Source organism: Gasterosteus aculeatus, chromosome 9 (assembly GCF_964276395.1).
Source record: "Gasterosteus aculeatus chromosome 9, fGasAcu3.hap1.1, whole genome shotgun sequence".
Classification (NCBI taxonomy): domain Eukaryota; kingdom Metazoa; phylum Chordata; class Actinopteri; order Perciformes; family Gasterosteidae; genus Gasterosteus; species Gasterosteus aculeatus.
Window position 1 is genome coordinate 2,007,678 of NC_135696.1, and position 17,323 is coordinate 2,025,000.

General features: G+C 49.1%; 1 protein-coding gene across 13 annotated transcripts in view; it reads right to left on the reverse strand.

Moving 5' to 3' along the window:
* Nucleotides 1-2,361: 2,361 nt before the first annotated feature.
* The window catches only part of slit2 (slit homolog 2 (Drosophila)), a 64,413-nt gene continuing 49,451 nt past the window's right edge, over nucleotides 2,362-17,323 (reverse strand). For 4 of the 13 annotated variants that reach the window (XM_078080090.1, XM_078080088.1, XM_078080086.1 and 1 more), the window contains 21 exons: nucleotides 17,277-17,323; nucleotides 17,029-17,172; nucleotides 16,778-16,944; nucleotides 16,557-16,689; nucleotides 15,873-15,941; nucleotides 15,535-15,606; nucleotides 14,067-14,138; nucleotides 13,914-13,985; nucleotides 13,167-13,330; nucleotides 11,895-12,019; nucleotides 11,708-11,805; nucleotides 10,258-10,397; nucleotides 9,634-9,657; nucleotides 8,102-8,195; nucleotides 7,719-7,856; nucleotides 7,349-7,589; nucleotides 6,523-6,653; nucleotides 6,287-6,441; nucleotides 5,466-5,820; nucleotides 4,899-5,113; nucleotides 2,362-4,172 (listed from right to left, as the gene is read on the reverse strand). The exon at nucleotides 17,277-17,323 is cut by the window's right edge and continues 97 nt beyond it. In XM_078080090.1, the coding sequence (XP_077936216.1) occupies nucleotides 3,916-4,172; nucleotides 4,899-5,113; nucleotides 5,466-5,820; nucleotides 6,287-6,441; nucleotides 6,523-6,653; nucleotides 7,349-7,589; nucleotides 7,719-7,856; nucleotides 8,102-8,195; nucleotides 9,634-9,657; nucleotides 10,258-10,397; nucleotides 11,708-11,805; nucleotides 11,895-12,019; nucleotides 13,167-13,330; nucleotides 13,914-13,985; nucleotides 14,067-14,138; nucleotides 15,535-15,606; nucleotides 15,873-15,941; nucleotides 16,557-16,689; nucleotides 16,778-16,944; nucleotides 17,029-17,172; nucleotides 17,277-17,323 (2,913 nt within the window). In that variant the 3' untranslated portion in view covers nucleotides 2,362-3,915. Of the gene's footprint in view, nucleotides 4,173-4,637; nucleotides 4,682-4,898; nucleotides 5,114-5,465; nucleotides 5,821-6,286; nucleotides 6,442-6,522; nucleotides 6,654-7,348; nucleotides 7,590-7,718; nucleotides 7,857-8,101; nucleotides 8,196-9,633; nucleotides 9,658-10,257; nucleotides 10,398-11,707; nucleotides 11,806-11,894; nucleotides 12,020-13,166; nucleotides 13,331-13,913; nucleotides 13,986-14,066; nucleotides 14,139-15,534; nucleotides 15,607-15,872; nucleotides 15,942-16,556; nucleotides 16,690-16,777; nucleotides 16,945-17,028; nucleotides 17,173-17,276 lie in introns of all 13 variants that reach the window. The other 9 variants (XM_078080091.1, XM_078080089.1, XM_078080087.1 and 6 more) reach the window with 5 other exon arrangements.

Consider the following 17,323-nt stretch of genomic DNA (forward strand, 5'->3'; position numbering starts at 1 on the left):
GTAACCGGGCATCCAAGGTGTTTGCCTCAATGGTCCTCTTCAAGGTCTCTGTAGGAAGGCCAAGCTGCTCCACTAGTCCTGCGTCTATGAAGCTCTCATCCGCACGAGAATCAATTAATGAATGAATCTTGTAAGACTGACCTTGGTGGAGAAGGGCGGCGTGGAATAATGTTCGCCCTGGGGCACGGGGTTCTGTAGTCGGGCTCGCTAGCAGCCTCCCCACCTCTAGCGAGCCCGCCGGTTTCCCGGTTGCTGGGGGCAGGAGGCGAGGTAATGGCCTAACTGGCCGCAGTACAGGCAGCTGTTGGAATCCCTCAGTCGTTGACGTTCCTTCTCCGGAACGCGATGGCCTCCCAGCTGCATGGGTTCTGGGGCTTGAGCCCTTGCCTCACCTGCCAACTCGTGAGTTACCCTTGGTTAGCTGGAGTCTCGCTCTCCCTTGTCCGTTCTCTACCTCTGTTATCCACCCGCAGTGCCAACGCAATTAATTTATCCAACCAGTTAGGATGAACTAGTGTCCTATCCAGAACCTTCATTTAGACCGTGCTGAAACACTGCTTGTAGCGACTCCTCATTCCAACCACTCTACTGCTAAAATCCGAAACTTAAACCTAACGGCATATCGTGCTACACTACTCCTTCCCTGGCATAATGACATCAAGCGCTTCGAGGCGTCCTTACCTCGGATTGAATGGTCAAAGATTTCTCATCTCGGACGTAAAGGAGCTGTAGGTAGGAGGGTCCCGGTTGGTCTGTTCCCAAACCGCTGATGCCCATTCCAGGGCTTCTCCTTTCAGCAACCCCACAATATAGGCAATCCTGGCCTTATCAGTGGCGTACGTTGGTGGTTGTAGGTCAAACACGAGTCCACATTGCATTAAGAATGAACGACACGGACCCATGTCCCCACCATACCTCTCGGGGGTTAGTACCCACGGTTCGTGATTGGTTTTCGGCAATGGCGACTAGTGCTGGGGTGGGAGCAGGTGCCACGACCGGGGTGCTGAGGCGGTCCTGGATGGCAGACACACTGACGGAAAGTGCCTGGAGACTGGTCATTACATCTTGCAGGGCCGAGTTGTGCTGACCAATCAGGATTCCCTGACTGGAAACGGCCTTGTTGGATTGGTGGCGAGAATAAAGAATAGTTTATTCACAAAAGATCCAAAAATAACACCAGTAGTCCGAGACGTTCTAGTTTCTGGGGCTTGGTGGGGAAGAGTCCATCAGGGTGGACGACGATAGTCTCAGGCGAAGTCCTGGCACGTAACAATCCGGCAGGTAATTGGCAGCAGCTGAGCTCCACGGCTCGTTGTGATGACTCCTGAAAAAACATCAACAGACTGCCACGCACACCAACAACTGTGTCAGCGTGGCTGTCGTGACACTTTTTGGCGGAGGTTCATCTTCCAGCAGGACAATGTCCCTCAACATACGGCCAGAGGTACGATGGAATGGTTTAGATCAGAGCATGTTCATGTTTTAAAATGGACCATTAAAGCCCAAACCTCAATCCAATTAAGAATCTATGGCGAGACTAGAAAATTCATCCAATTTATCAAGTGCTATTATTAGGGTCACTTGTAATGACATTTCACACCAGCAGGTGGAACTGTTTGACTGCATATTCAAACGAAAATATATTAGCCATTTTTTGTAAGCTTTCTAAGAAGAGTGTCTCAAAGCAACCCGCATATATTCTCTACGCATTAACCTGTGATACACATAAGCATAAAGATCCGGCTTCTACCAACGAATAAAAAACAAGCAAAAAAGAGCCCGATGGAACCCCATCAATGACATTTGATGTCTCTGTATATCTCCGTACCCTGCCTATCAAGCAGATTTGTCCTTACACAAACACACAGTGTATTTATGGATGGGGACTAAAAAATACTACTAATAATTTAGTTTCAAAGACATGCAACTAAAACAGGATCAAATAGTGGAATTCTTGGTAACCAAGCAGCTGCGGATAAATTCACAGTCGGGAAGCTAATTAGCTATTTACAGCAGCAATGGGATGTGAGGGATTAACTGGAATAAACTCGTGGACGTGTTCAGGGCAGCGAAAGAACATTTTACGCAGCCGTATTAAAGACTTTCTTATAGGATTGGGACACGAATGGAGGTTCTGGCACAAAGGAGGTTCACACAGCACTTAAAGGGCTTTCCATCGGGTTTGCGGGCAACAAGAAACATCCAGGACTCTCTCATCCTGCATCTCCTATCAGGACTAAACAGGTTTATAGGAATGCACAAGTTATGTGCATTCCTATAAAGGAAAGTGGAGGAGCTTATGATTTGTCTGAATACTTTCCAGACTTGCATGAAATAAACCAAAAGGCAAAATGCAATAAGTGTGAGGTAAATATTGTGTTTAATAAACAAATATCAGTCAGGGAACTGACATTAGTCTGGGGATGGAGAAGAAGGGAATATAAAGCACAATGCACATGTGTAGGAGTGGGGGGGGGGGGGCGTATTTATCTGTTACACAAGGTGCCCCTGTACAGCAGGAGCAGGAAGTTCTATATAACATACAGATCAGGATCCAAGTCTACGGTACAAAAACTTAGCAGCAACATGTTAACATCGGAGACCGGGGGAAGAGGAGAGGGGCTAACAAAGTAGTTTCATTTAGAAAAGTCACAGTATTCTTTAAGCATAAATTTGTTAAAAAGGTAAAAACAGCTCCTAAGCATCCTCTAGGGTCAATGCTACTCACGAGATTGTGTGTGTGAAATACATAGGGAAAGAAGTGATCTATACATTTATACTCTAATATAAAGACCTTCTGGCAATGGCACAGTACAAACTCTCAGGAAAAAAAATATACAATGTCTTCACGTCACATTTGCAGATTAAAATGTAACTACGGTCTCTGGCAAGCACAATAGTTTCAGTGATCCCAAAAAAAAAAACTTCTCTTCAACCAAAATAAAGGACACCATGTTGTTAGTTCAGCTATCTTGACAGAGTATGTCTTTTTTAATACAAAAATAAGGACAAAATATAAATTAATATATATTAAAAGAACCAGATTGAAACACAGGGGATCTACTGAATAAGTACAGGTATTTATGGTACAATAAATACTTGTCATTCATGACTTTGGGGGTGTGTGTGTACAGATAAACAGAGACTACTGTATCTAACCTTGCAGGTGTGTAATTCCTCTACATGTGAGAGCACTTGTGTGTGTGTGTGTTGTTGTTCAGTAGCTGTAAGGAACACCAGGCGTTTGAGCACAGCTGTGTGTGGGATCATGCACACAGTCTCCGAGGGTCCAGGAGGTCAACGGTGGTGCTTCCTCGTGTCGAAGTTTATTTTTTGTGTTTTCTTTTCAAATCGCCGTCCGCCGTCTCCGGCGCTCTTAATGCAGCGCCCGCTAGCGGTGAGTCTGTGGTACTACCAGTTAAGGTTACTCCTAAAAACACACAACTCACAGACAGGAAGCAGGAAGTCTACAAGGACCGGCCTCGCCGGGGGAAGAGGCGGGCGTTGCACGCCGTCAGGGTCGTCACGGTCAACGAAAAGGAAGTAAGGAAAAAGTCAACTCTTGTCTTGTTTTTTTTTTGTCTTTGTTTTTTGTTCTCCACTTCATAATAAAAAATAAGTCTGTTTTTGTACTTTACAATACAATTCAACATCTCCACCGAGGAAGCATCAATCATCAGCCCAGAACTGACAAATAAAATAAACTCTTTTTTTGTTGTTTCTCTTGTTTTTTTCTGTTGTTTTTTTTTCATTTTCTTTTTAAGGGTTTAAAAAAATAAAAAAATAACAGGGACGGTCGGGGCAGGGGGCCTGTGGAGGGTGAGGGGTTTGTCTCAGAGAGGAAACCTTGGACATCAAGTAAGGTGGGCAAGAAGATTAATCTGGAGGGCAGAGAATCTCTTTTTTTTTTTTTTTTTACGAGGAACAATTTGTACAGCCACACTTGACAACCTTCTCCACTTCCTGGACAAAAGACGAGCCGTCGGTGCACTGGAAGGTGTATTTCCTGCGTTTGCTGCGGAGGGGGGTGCAGCAGGTGCCCTGTCCGTCTGCCCCCCCCGCGCAGCTCCCCCGGCACTCTAGGCGGGAGACCTTCTCCTGGGTTTGGCACGCCGCGTAGCCTTGCTGCCTCTGGTAGACATCTCGGACCCGTTCCCCTCGGCAGGCCACCTCTGCGGGGGGGCGCGAGGAGGGAAAGGCAAAGGTTATGGGTCATCCGCAGCGATGCCACGGGCGTAATTCAAAGGGTCCATTGAGAGGACAGGACGAGGACGTGTTAGGGAGACATTTACACTTGTTACATGTATAGGGTCCTTTCAAAATAAACTTCCCGCCTGCATTGAAGCGTTTTTTATTTAGGCAATAACCACGTAATTAGTTAGTTTTCTGAAAAAGTCATTAATTGGATTCAAATGAAGGAGATAAATCAACTTTGGCTGAAACAATTTTTTTTTACGATTTACGATTGAAAAAAGGACTGTTAATCTCAGATGAGATATAAAGACTCATTGTCGTATTGCTGCGTGTAAATCGACCTCATTGCATGAGGTGACACAAGGTGACGCAGTGGTTGCACCGTTATTTCACTGAAAAAATAAAAAAGGGGCGACAGTAAGATTTTTATCAGGCCGTCTCACCTGAGTAACTCCCCGCGAGGGATTAGGAGGAAGCGCAGGAGATGCTGAGTTTGAAAAAGCAACGGGTTAGAAGTGTTAAAGCAGAGACATTGAACACTGTTAGACACACACACACACACACACACACTCACACAGGGCTAATTAAACAGCCGAGCTGAAGCTTAGAAGAGAAACAAGCTTTGCATTCAAAAGCTCAGGAGCATGTGGTTATTATTTTTAGAAGAATGTTAGTATTAAGGACAAATTTGTTTTTCTCCTCACCTTTGTCGCACACTTCTCCCGTGTAGCCGCCGTTACACTCGCAGTAGGCCTTGCCCAGGCCCGACACTCTGCATCGGCCGTGTTTGCAGCGGGACGGAGTGCAGGGGTTGGCCGCGTCCTGGTCCGGCTCGTCGCACAGGACGCCTGCGAAGCCGGGCTGGCAGCGGCAGGAGTACGAGTACGAGTTGATCGGGAGGCAAGTGCCGTGGACGCACCTGGAGACAGAGGAGGGGGCAGGTGGGGGATGAAGCCCTCAGCCAAGCTGCGCCCTCAACCATCTCGACCCCAGGACGCCGCCGGCGGGAATGACGAGCGTGATCTCTTTAAAACCGCCTGGGAAACTGCCCCGGTAGAAGCTCTGACCGACGCCATTATGGTCAGATCATTGATCGCTATGGTTTCCGTTTCTCCCACGGTCATTGGACGCATCACGTGGTAAAAAGCACAAAAAGCAGCCAGTAGGAAGCCTCAAATGATGTCGACGATGAGGTCCCAATCAAGCAAAACAGCAGCTTGAATAGACAAGCTGTATGTATACTAAATATATGTGACCCTGACACCACTCACTTGTTGCCGTCGCAGGGGTTGTTGACCTGCAGGTCGCACGCCGTTCCCGTCCAGCCCGGGTGGCAGGTGCAGGTGAAGCCGCGATGCCCGGTCGGGTGGCAGTCTCCCTGGACGCAGGCCCCCCTCTGGCAGGGCTGGCAGCCCGCCTCCACGCCGCGGCCCAGCCATTCGATGGCGGCGCCCGGGGCGGCCCCGGAGGTCAAAGCCCCGGCCCCCGGCCCGGCCCCCAGGTCCTGCAGCTTCCCGTTGACGTACAGGTTGCGGAGGCAGCCGTGGAAGCTGGTGCCGTTGCGTCCGCCTGAGCTGTGCTGCAGGGACGAGAGGCCCCCGGAGGACGAGGCCCGTTCTGGCATACCTGCAGGAGGAAACGGTTACAGGTGCAATACTCCTTAAAGGTATTTGTGCCCTAAACGCTACTTTGAAATACAAAAGAGTGTTGTTCTGCAGCAGTAATAGACAGCCAGTGCTACAAAAAGCTCATTGTGAAACTAAGCTGCTCTGATATTTGTCTTTGTGGTCTTCACATGATGACGCTATATGTTGTTTTAAGTTAGTCCATCCGAGCCTCTGCTCCAGGACACTATAACCTTTGTTTCTCTTTAGTGTGTAACGTATTTCTTAACCTGTACTTGAGCTACTGCAACACCCACATTTCAACAATAAAAACACATCTATGCATCTATTTTGGATTATGAATAAACAATTAAAGAATGAAACATTACAAACAAGGACAATTTGAAAAAAAATCAATATATATCACATATAATATTTGTAATAATATGTGTTTCTTTGCAAGTAAATTAGATTTAGATTTGTCTTACCTCCCAGGTAGAGCGGAGAGTCTATGTTGAGTGTGGACTGCTTGCTGATGGAGTTGATGGATTTGGGCGGACCGCCGTCAATGGACAACGATAAAGTCTGGTCCGACGCGACCAACTCCACAGCGTGGAAGCTGCCGTCGTTCACCGTCTCCACACTGAGAAGAGAGAGAGAGAGAGAGAACATCTGTATCACATGTGGCTGTGTGCCGGACGTTTGTGCTCGTACCTGCACGTACCTGTATATGGCGGAGGGGGGGTAGGATCCGGTTTCGTAGCTGACCCGGAGGCGTCCCCTGTAGAGCTCCATGGCGATGTGGTCGCTGTCCCCTTTGTACAGTAGCACGCCGCTGTCCTCGTCCGTGGCAATCTGAAAGCACGGCGCGGAAACGGCCTTTGTCATGAGGTTTGTATTAAAAAAAATCATGTTACCGGTCTCAATCTATTATAAACAACAAGGCAAATTGTGGTACTATTTTGCCACATAAGGAAATAGACAACTCTTATATTATATTGAACAAATGAATGAACAAAGTTCAGTTTTTATTCTCTACCAGCCCAGCAGACGTTAAAGAAGCTCATTCTGGGTCCGTCAACGAAGTCCATACCGCTCCAACATCTACTCTGTTCTGCAGTCCGACTTCAATGCAGAGAGTCCCCCCCCCCCTCACCCCGCTCTGAACACAGCATCACATCCTCCCTCCGACTCCCGCCAAGGCTCCATCTTTATTTTAAACTGCCCTGGAAAGGATGGTGTAATATTTTTATGGTCCTGCCCAAGTTTGACGCCTGTAACGGGATCTCGGAAAGTCCCGAACTTTCCTCCTCAGGCATGTTCTCCTGACACCAGTACTTCTTTATTCTTATTCTTCCCCACTGATGCTTTGAATTAAACAGGTTTTATATCACCTAAATCCTCCTCTATTCCCACACTCTGATGTACCGATTTCACAGATTTGTGCTTAAAGCACGACATATATTTGATAGTTTTAGACTAAAACTACGGCTGGCCGCTCGTCACTAACTGCGCGACGGCGCGCTTCTCAGAGCGGCGGGCGGCGTCACCTGCAGGCTGATGTTGGTCTCTGGCGCCAGCAGGCCGGCGGGGAGCTGCAGGTAGGACTCGCGGTCGACGAAGCTGACGCTGGCCAGCGTCTGGCAGCGCTCGCCCTGGTAGCCGTGGAGGCACTGGCAGCGCGGCTCGGCCCCCGTGACCACGCACTGGGCGCCGTTCAGGCAGTCGTGCGTGTCACACTGGCTGGTGCGCGGGAGGACCATCGGGGGAGAGAACTCGCAGAATAAGCCGCTGCAACACACAAACGCACACACACACACACACACACACAAATGTACCACACATTAGTTACTTCAGCTTTTCTTTTACATTATGGGGATATTTTACGTACGAACACTCAGCGGCTTCATGTCGCCTCACCTGTTTCCCTCTGTGCACACGCACGTGTACCCGTTGACCGCGTCTATGCACTGGCCTCCGTTCTGACACTTGTTCTCCTCGCAGTCGTTGTAATCCATGTCGCAGTGCTCCCCCACGTAGCCCGGAGTGCACTCGCACCTACAATGTACACACACACACACACACACACACACACACACACACCAGAATGCATGTTGATGCTGGATACTGGTACGTGGTTAAACGCGCAGACAACAAGGATATTCAAAGAGTAACATCACGTACATGGAAACCTGTGCGAGGAGGCCCAAATCAAACACGCACACACACACACACACACACACACAATGCTTATCTGCGTGCCCCTGTGTGTGTGTGTGTGTGTGTGTGTGTAGTCCACTCACTTGTAGCCCCGAGGGGTCAAAATGCACTTTGAGTCGTGTTTACACGGGTCCAGCTCTGGAGCGCAGAAATCCAGCTTTTCTTCACAAAGCTCCCCTGGGAACAAACACACACACACACACACACACACACACACACACACCGTTTCAATACTTTGCATACTGTTGTCAAAAATAACAAACAATAGGGAAATCCATATTAACACCTAAATATTTGTTTGTGCATCTCGATATGAGCGAGCAGCTCTATGTGTACATGCAAAACCGCAGAGCCAGGAGAGAGTGTGTGTGTGTGTGTGTGTGTGTGTGTATGTGTGTGTGCGCGTCATGATGGATGACTCTCTGACCAACACAGCGGTCTGATAAATGATCTCATCTCTGGGAGTGTCATATTCCTGATAATATCCCCAGCGTTCCTGCGACTCGGAGCCGCCCGCTGATGAGGCGTAAAGGGGAATAAAGCGATACTCCTGACAGCACGACGTCCACTGGGAATAATCACACGACCGCCCGGGGATCAATGGGAGATGCATGTTTTTTTTAAATTTACGTTTAACGTACAAAAGAAGCATTAGTCATTAAGGTCCTCGGCTTTCATGTTGTTGAACAAATTTCTGTAAAAAGTGGTGAAGTGAGCAAGCATTTGCTATGAGAACGTTTTTGTGTTAGATATTTAGGTTCCCTGCAGCAGATTGCGGGTGAACATGCAAAGGACGGCGTCCTGCTGCCAGACGCCACCCGCCAGTTTGCAGCAAGTGAAGCCAATGTGCAACTGCTTAAAACCTGCTCGATTTCTTCAGGCCAGCAGGGAGCGACTCCTCCGGTTGCAAAAAGAAGTTGCTGTATGGAAGTCTGAGAAAACAACTTCTCCCTTAATTTATTCCCTCAGTAAAAATTGGAAACGTGAGTTGATGGTCTCAAAGTTTTCATTCTTCTTCGATACATCACGATGTTCATTTCGTAAATGACGGCCTACTTGGAGTCAAATAGACCATAAAACAGGGTATGTGTTTGATTGACAGGTTGCCAACACTACAGGAGCCAAACGTTTCTACATCACACCTCCTCAGTCCAAACGCAGTCCCTACTTTTTGGCTGCAAAAATCCCAGACGGCAAAGAGGACTAACGTATTCCAGTGGAACTAAAGGTTGCCAGGTAGAGAGCTGGAACCATCCAACTCCTAGAATATCATCGGCCTTCTCCTCCGATGTCCAAACGCTAACCTGGAATGTTACGGCACAATATTTACCTTTGGCCTTAGTAAAAACACGTATGCATCAGGCAGCAAGCAGAACAGGCCCAGATGTCTGAGGGGATGGATTACAAACTGTTTGAACATGGAGGACGTGCACTGCTAACGTGGAGCATGACCGCATAACGCGTGTGTGTTTAATCCGTGGCTCTGCAGAGCGGCGTTACTGGGGGGGGGGGGCGTGGATAAAGCACAGGAAATGAAGGAAGGAAGGAAAGGATCGAAGGACGGAAGAAAGGAGAGGGGGGGGTGGAGGAAGGACAGAGAGAAGACCAGACTAACCTCTCTCCACATCATTGGTAGCAGCTGCAACCGCGCACACACAAACACACACACAAACACACACACACACGGACGACAGATGATAGAAAGCAGAGTGAGACGGAGAAACAGACACAGCGACACACACACAGGGAGAACACGGCCACAAAGCACAGCAGTCAGAGGCGATTAGCACAGTGCAAGAGCAGACAGACGAGTTGCAGCACAGATTACTGCAGTTTATCACTGTGAAAAGTGCCATTCGTTGTTCTCACGGACAACGTACCCCGGCGCACACATGGAGCGCTCCTACCGCTCCAGTTCGGCCTCCAAACGCAGTTAGAAAACATCTGCTTCAATTGAGAAAACCTTACACGCTTGTGTGCGCGTGAAAGCTCAGACTCCCAGGGTGCATTGTGGCCGCAGGGGTCCGATAGGCGGGCCGACACTAATTGAAGCAACGCAAACTGCAGCTCAAACCTCCGTCTCTGCGGTTACCTTCCCCGAGTAAAAAGGTGGCTGCCGGTTTTTTCTCCCCATCAAGATTAAATATGGTACGATAGAGTAATTGTGGGTGGCACGCCTCGGCCTGTGGGGCCTTTCCCCCCGCGGCGCGTTGACCCCCGGAGCAGAGGCGGCTCTCACCTGTGTACTCCGGGGAGCACATGCACGTGTAGTTGTTGATTCCGTCGACACAGGTGGAGTTGTTCTCGCAGTCGTTGTCCTCGCAGTCGTCAAAGTTGATCTCGCACGAGTCGCCCTCGAAGCCCTCTGCACACACACACCTTAAAACACCAAACACACACACACGCGCGCGTGAGCGAGGTTTCAAAAGACACGTCCTGTGCACACAGAACGTCGTCGACAGATATCTTTGGTACCTTTCTTGGACCCACACACACAGACACACGCACATACATGCACGCACACATTGGAAACAGCAGTGTCAGCCCCATCTACATATCCCATGTCATTATTCTGCTAATGTAAGCGTGCCTCAACTCTGCAACTAGTACTCTCACACACACACACACACACACACACACACACGGGTGTATTATGTGGCTAATAAAGAGCTCCTGTGCAGCATCCACTCGGGTGGATTAATATCTCATCATGTAGTCAACGACAGCTCTTCACAATGAATATTTCACCCTCTGCGGCGCGGAGATGGAGGGAAGACGGATGAGACAACGCAACAGGGGCGACAGAGAGACGGCAGAGAAAGAAAGAGGGAGACGGGGGGAGACGGGGGGGGGAGGCGCGAGCGAGGGTCTGATGGAGTGTTTGGTGCAGGGAGGCGTCTGCTCCCCCCCTCCTCTCGCTGTATCACCTCAGCGGCTTAACGTCCCGGTTAGAATAAGAATGGCGGAGAGGACGTATTGTCACACGGGGGCTTGTTCCCTGCAGAGGACGTGCGGGTTCACTGTTTATCCGCACCGACCTTTCCGATATCTGATCCCTACGTTATGAAAAAAGCCCTACATTTTTTGGTGCACATAAAATAATGTGTTTTATCGTCTATATTCTTCTTTTCTTCTGGAAGCCGTGTCTATACTTTGGATCAGTTATGATAAGAACCGACGACGCAGCGAAGCCCTGAGAAATCATTTCCTTTATTGGCTGATCAGTCAGTTAGAACGAGCAGAGAATGAAGGTCAGCCGTTTCCCGACTCCCCCGTAAATAACTTGTGAATTCAACGTTTCACAGTGCAGCGGACAATAAATGCAGAAGGTGATATCGACCTCGTCGTGGCATTAAAATAGGCCGCTCTGCTGACAGTTCAAAGGTTAAAAAGGGGCATTGTGGTTATTTTGCATCATACTTTCTTATACTTGCGGGAGTCACGAGTGTCGGATGTATGGAAAGAAGGGTGAAACCCCCCCGAAGCCCCCAGGGAAGCGGAGTGGGTCACGGACACGGGGGGAAAACTACGAAACACTGGATTCTCGCTTTCATTTGCCCCGACTTTCGAACCCTCCCCCCAGAAGACAGGATCGGTTTCAACGAAGTTCAGCAACAAGCGCACAAGTGATCTGACACGAAGACACCTCTGTGACACAGAAGCAAGAAGATCGAAGATCGAAATCTCACCAAAAGTTGCCCCCTCCTCCCTCCTTCAGGTGGCAGGTGCCGCCGTTCTGGCACGGGTTACCGATGCAGGCGTGGATGGGCTCCTCGCAGTTCTGTCCCTGCACGCGCACAAACACAAACGCTGAGCAAAGAGAGAGCATCTGCGAGCGAACGGCGGCCCCCCTGAGCCCCCCCCCGGGTGCGTCACCTTGAACCCGTAGGGGCAGCTGCAGCGGTAGTAGTGCACCGGGTCGTTGGAGCAGGTGCCGTCGTTTCTGCAGGGGTTGGACAGACAGGGCTCGCACTTGGCCTGGATGCTCACGTCTACTGGACCTGCACGACGCACACGCACACACACACACACACACACACACACACAAAAGAGGGGAATAGCTTCACACATGGCTCTGCACCTGGGGGGAGTAAGACGAGTCCCAACAAAGGGGGAGACGTACACACAGATGCATGTGCATCCTCGGGGGCCTGCACGAAACCACGAGTCAGCTTTCTAAATGCCGCACGACAAAAGGTGCTCGCTTTCTTTGACATTTTGAAATAGCGATTGCGAAATATGGCTTCATGAGAAAAATAGTCTGACTTGTAAGGACAATAAAGAGATATTGCCTGCGCTGTGCAACGCAGTGTGCACACGTTTCACGTTGTTCATTCGGTACACGCGACATCCTTTGTGTTCCGTCCATCCTGGGAGATTGAGAGACTGGTAATTGTGAGTTTTTCCTGTGGCGATGTGATGGTTTTGGGACAGTGGATGTCACATGTCTACAGATGTTGAAGCCCTGTGAGGCTTTTTAATTTGTGCTTTTTTGGGGTACACGAAATAAAATCAATTGAATTAAAAACTATAACATAAGGTATACATATAATAAAATTATAATAATAATAATTGTGTATAAACTAAATTATATTCTTGTGATATTCTTTGCAGGGCCATGACATGCACAGGGGACACACGTCCATGACGGAAAGTCAAACTATAACAACGGGGGGACATTCAGGGCTGAGTGGGAGGACGAGCGGGTCGGCCGGGGCTCAGGTGGACGGAGGAGAACTGTCTCGGGAGGAGCTGGGGGAGGAGAGGGGGGGGGGACTGAGGACGGGGACGCATTCGGCTACTTTACCTGGCACCAGGAAACCACAACGCCCCGGGACTTCTACAGTGCAGTCGGTTAGATTAGGTCAAAGATTAGAGTTAATATGATGTAATGAGGTTCGCACGTTGCAGTATGATGAGTTACAGCTACGAGCCGCTTGTAGGACCTTGAGGTGTTGAATATAATACACTAAAGTTTGGGTGTCGACCAGTGAAAACAACCCTGACATCGTTTAATAAAATGATGTAATAACTAAAAAAAATGCAGCACCACAAATAAAGAAAACCCCCAAACAACTTTTCTACAATTTACTTTTTAACTCCTCTGGGAGTCCAGCGCATTCGCCGCCTTGCCGCCGTGTCTTTTACCTGTGCAGGTGAACTTCTTGGACGGCGTGGTGAGCAGCAGCTTGTCGGTCATGTCGCCGGGCCCGGCGCAGCGGGCGATGCCGGGCTCCTTGTAGCCGCTCTTCACCCAGTCGGACAGCCACTGCATGTGGCAGTCACAGTGCAGCGGGTTGGCCCCCAGCGCCCTGCCAGCCGGGGGGGGGGGGGGGGGGACACAGAACAATGTTCACTCAGGGAGGACACGGCGGAACGAGAGGAGTCTGAATGACCTCCGGACTTGGTTGTGCGTCCCGGTCGGTTTGTGTTGTGCCATATCTCCACTATAAAATGACCGCGGTGGGCCGTGTCTCGTTCTGGTGGCAGTGCATGAACCACGTTTGCTGGAGCATTGATCCAGGGCGAGGAAAGGAAGCTCATTAGCATCATCAGCCTTAATGGTGCTGCGCAGCGATTGGCTCGTTTATCTGCAGCCTGTGGTTCTTAAATCCTCCTCGTCCTCTCGCCAGCGCCGCATTCAGGGCCCGACTCTGCTGATGGCTTCGATGGCTCTAATCATTCTATAACATGGGGTACGTGGCACATCATCATTGCTCCCTCAAAAAAAAAGCGGATCTGAGCAAACTGGTCGACGAGGGCTTGATAAACGTCGGTAACGGGGAAGCGTGAGGACATTGAATTGTTCCCGGCTGCTTTTTCGGCAAATCAATTCCTTATTTAGCAAAGATACGAACACAAGTAAATAAATACGCGTGTGTGTGTATTACTCACAGGTGGGAGAGGGCCGACAGGTCTTTGAAGGCGCCCTCTGGAATCAGTGATATGTCATTGCCGTGGAGAGACCTGCGACAGGGGGCAAGAGGAAGAGGATGAGCGAGGAAGACGGTCACAGAGATGAAGAGGAGAGTCACGCTGAATACTCACAGCAGACGCAGCGACTTGAGCCCATCGAACGCCCTCACCGGGATGCACCGCAGCCGGTTATAGCTCAGGATTCTTTACACACACAATAAACATGTTGGCACGGCGACAGGTGCAGACTTATACAATGCAACAGAGCACCATCTAGTTTGTAACTACAAACCATTGAGCAGAGCAACAGAGCAAACACACACACACACAGTCAGGGGCAATTTATCACACGTTGCAGCATACATGCATCACACACACACACACAGTCGGACACACGTCTCACAAGAACCAATGCAAACATCTCGCACTCAAAGTAAGAATTATATTTCTTTTTATTCCGTTTCTGTGTAAATTGAATGTACAGTAACACGACCATAGACTGTATTTAACAGAAGTCTGTCAGTCTGGAAACCAAACGTGTTCTTATGTTGCAAATAAAAGGTCAACCTCCAACCTCGGGCTGTGAAAAGGGAGACCAATAAGAAAAGGCCTTTAACTGCTCTCCAGGTAGCGACTCCTCTGCTTGTAGTAAGTAGTCAGATCGTATAGAAGCCAATGAGAACATCTGTGTGTCGGCCACGGCTAATCTCACATACCGTGCAACATATTGAGGCTGCAGGCTGAAGGAAATCTTGTGGTTGCAGTAACTCAATCATTGATTCGCTGTGTGTGTCACACACGCTAGCTGCTGAGCAGAATCCTTTCATTCAATCTCTCTACAACAAAACACATGGATGTCTCTGACTTAACGTCAACTGTCTTCAAATTCAGTTGATTTTTTTTGTCCAGATCTTACACGTTGCACCTTTAAATGCAATATTGCGTATTTGGGCTTTTGCGCATCCAAAGAAAAAACTTCACAATTAGATGCCTACGGGGAAATCCGTGCCTATTCTTTGGGGTTTATAGTCTCAATCTCTAGTTTCAAGTCTTCAGTACAGCATGATGTTTATTTCGGCGGGTATGCTTTAGGGTGGGGCTACTGTGATTGACAGGTGTCTCCCTTGGCAACATGTGTTTTGCCCTTAGAATTCTAACACTGTTTGCCTAACAATGTCTTATTCAGAGTTCGATTGCTCTAAGCTGCACCCTGTTGTGTTACTTTTGGTTGCAAAAAGCAAAACTCCTTTACTTTTTCAATTTGTACAAAGTACTTTAATTATTTACCCATCCATTTTTTGATGGTGAGTTATGGGCAGTGGGGACAATATTTTCAACTATTTATACCGACACCTTGACCTTGTTGCTTTGTGGTTCATGCATGACTCTATTACAAAATATATGACTAGAAAAATGAACTTTTTGTTTGCTTTTCTTTTGTCAAAGGCGTCTTCTCCCTGAATATTTGTGGAATACACACACACACACACACACACACACACACACACACACACACACACACACACACACACACACACACACACACACACACGCACACACACACACGCCCTCCCAAGGACTGATGTAAAGCCAGACTCACAGAGTAAGCAGCTCGGACATGTTACTGAGGCTGTGGTTGGACAACGTGCTGATCTGGTTGTTACTCAAATCACTGAAAAAGAAGCAATAGCAGATACATGAAACACACACAGGCCGCACTGTCCACTCAGGCGTAGACAAATGCACGCACACATAATCACACGCACACAAACCATGTGCATCACAGTGTCACGCCCACACGCCAAATCCAAATCCATTCACATGAAAGTGACACACGCAGAGCTCTGGAACAATAACAGCCAGTTAATCGTGGTCTCTGGTGTCGGGTCGACTGAGCGAAACGCTTCTTTTCAGTTTGAGGCGCTGCGGGCGACTTACATGAGCGTTAAGTGTTTGTAATCGGAGAGCTCGGCGGGAACCTGAGTGAAGTGGTTACCGTCCAGATACCTGAGAGACAAAGGAGAGAGAAATATGAAATATATAATGCAGGAGAGAACGGGAAAGAAGATGATTTAACCACGAATGTCTGGTTGTATTACACCGTGTGGTACACCGTGTGATACACCGTGTGGTACACCGTATGGTACACCGTGTGGTACACCGTGTGGTACATCGTGTAATACACCGTGTGATACACCGTGTGGTATACCGTATGGTACACCATGTGATACACTGTGTGATACACCGTACGGTACACCGTGTGATACACCGTACGGTACACCGTGTGATACACCGTACGGTACACCGTGTGATACACCGTACGGTACACCGTGTGATACACCGTGTGGTACATCGTGTAATACACCGTATGGTACACCATGTGGTACACTGTGTGGTACATCGTGTGGTACATCGTGTGGTACATCGTGTAATACACCGTATGGTACACCATGTGGTACACTGTGTGGTACATCGTGTGGTACATCGTGTGGTACATCGTGTAATACACCGTATGGTACACCATGTGGTACACCGTGTGGTACATCGTGTAATACACCGTATGGTACACCATGTGGTACACTGTGTCATACTGTGGTGGTCAAAGGCCGGTGTCTCACTCACAGCTCGGTGGTCTCCTTGGGGAGGCCTTTGGGCAGCGTGGTGAGGCCCTTGTTGCTGCAGCGCACCACGGTGTCCAGACAGGAACACTCGGCCGGACACCTCAGCACCGGTGAGCAGCTGTTGTCGTCGTTACCTGGACGGACAAGGTGGGCGTTAAAAAACAAAAGGAAGTCACGGCTGCTGACGTTGCAGAAGGAAAGTTTCAATCGGCTCCGTCTCACCGTCTTCACAGGCAAAGTCCTGGACGGCTACATCCTGGATGGGGATCTCCTTCAGGAAGTACGGGCTCTGGCAGCGAGGGTTGCCGGTGACGATGCGCTTCCTCCTCAGCCAGTCTCCGAGCCAAGCCAGGTGACAGTTACAGTTGAAGGGGTTGGCCAGAAGGTTTCTGCAGAAACAAGGGAGGAGATGGACGGTTGACTTTTTGCATTTCTTTTGTACATCTCCATTAGTAACGTGTGTGTGTGCTCACAGTGTGGACAGGGAGTGCAGCGTGTCGAAGGCTCCGGGGTTCATGGAGGTGATCTGGTTGTCGTAGAGCGACAGGAGACGCACGGAGCTCAAACCCACGAAGCTGCTGTTACTCACACAGCTGATACGGTTGCTCCTCAGCATTCTGCTCACACACACACACACACACAGGCACAAACAATCATATGTAACACACACATAATATAATCCTGCACATCTTAAATGCATCCGTGGACACAGTGTACCCACAGCGTGCGCAGCCCGCTGAGTCCCTTCAGCATGCGGTGGTGGACGTT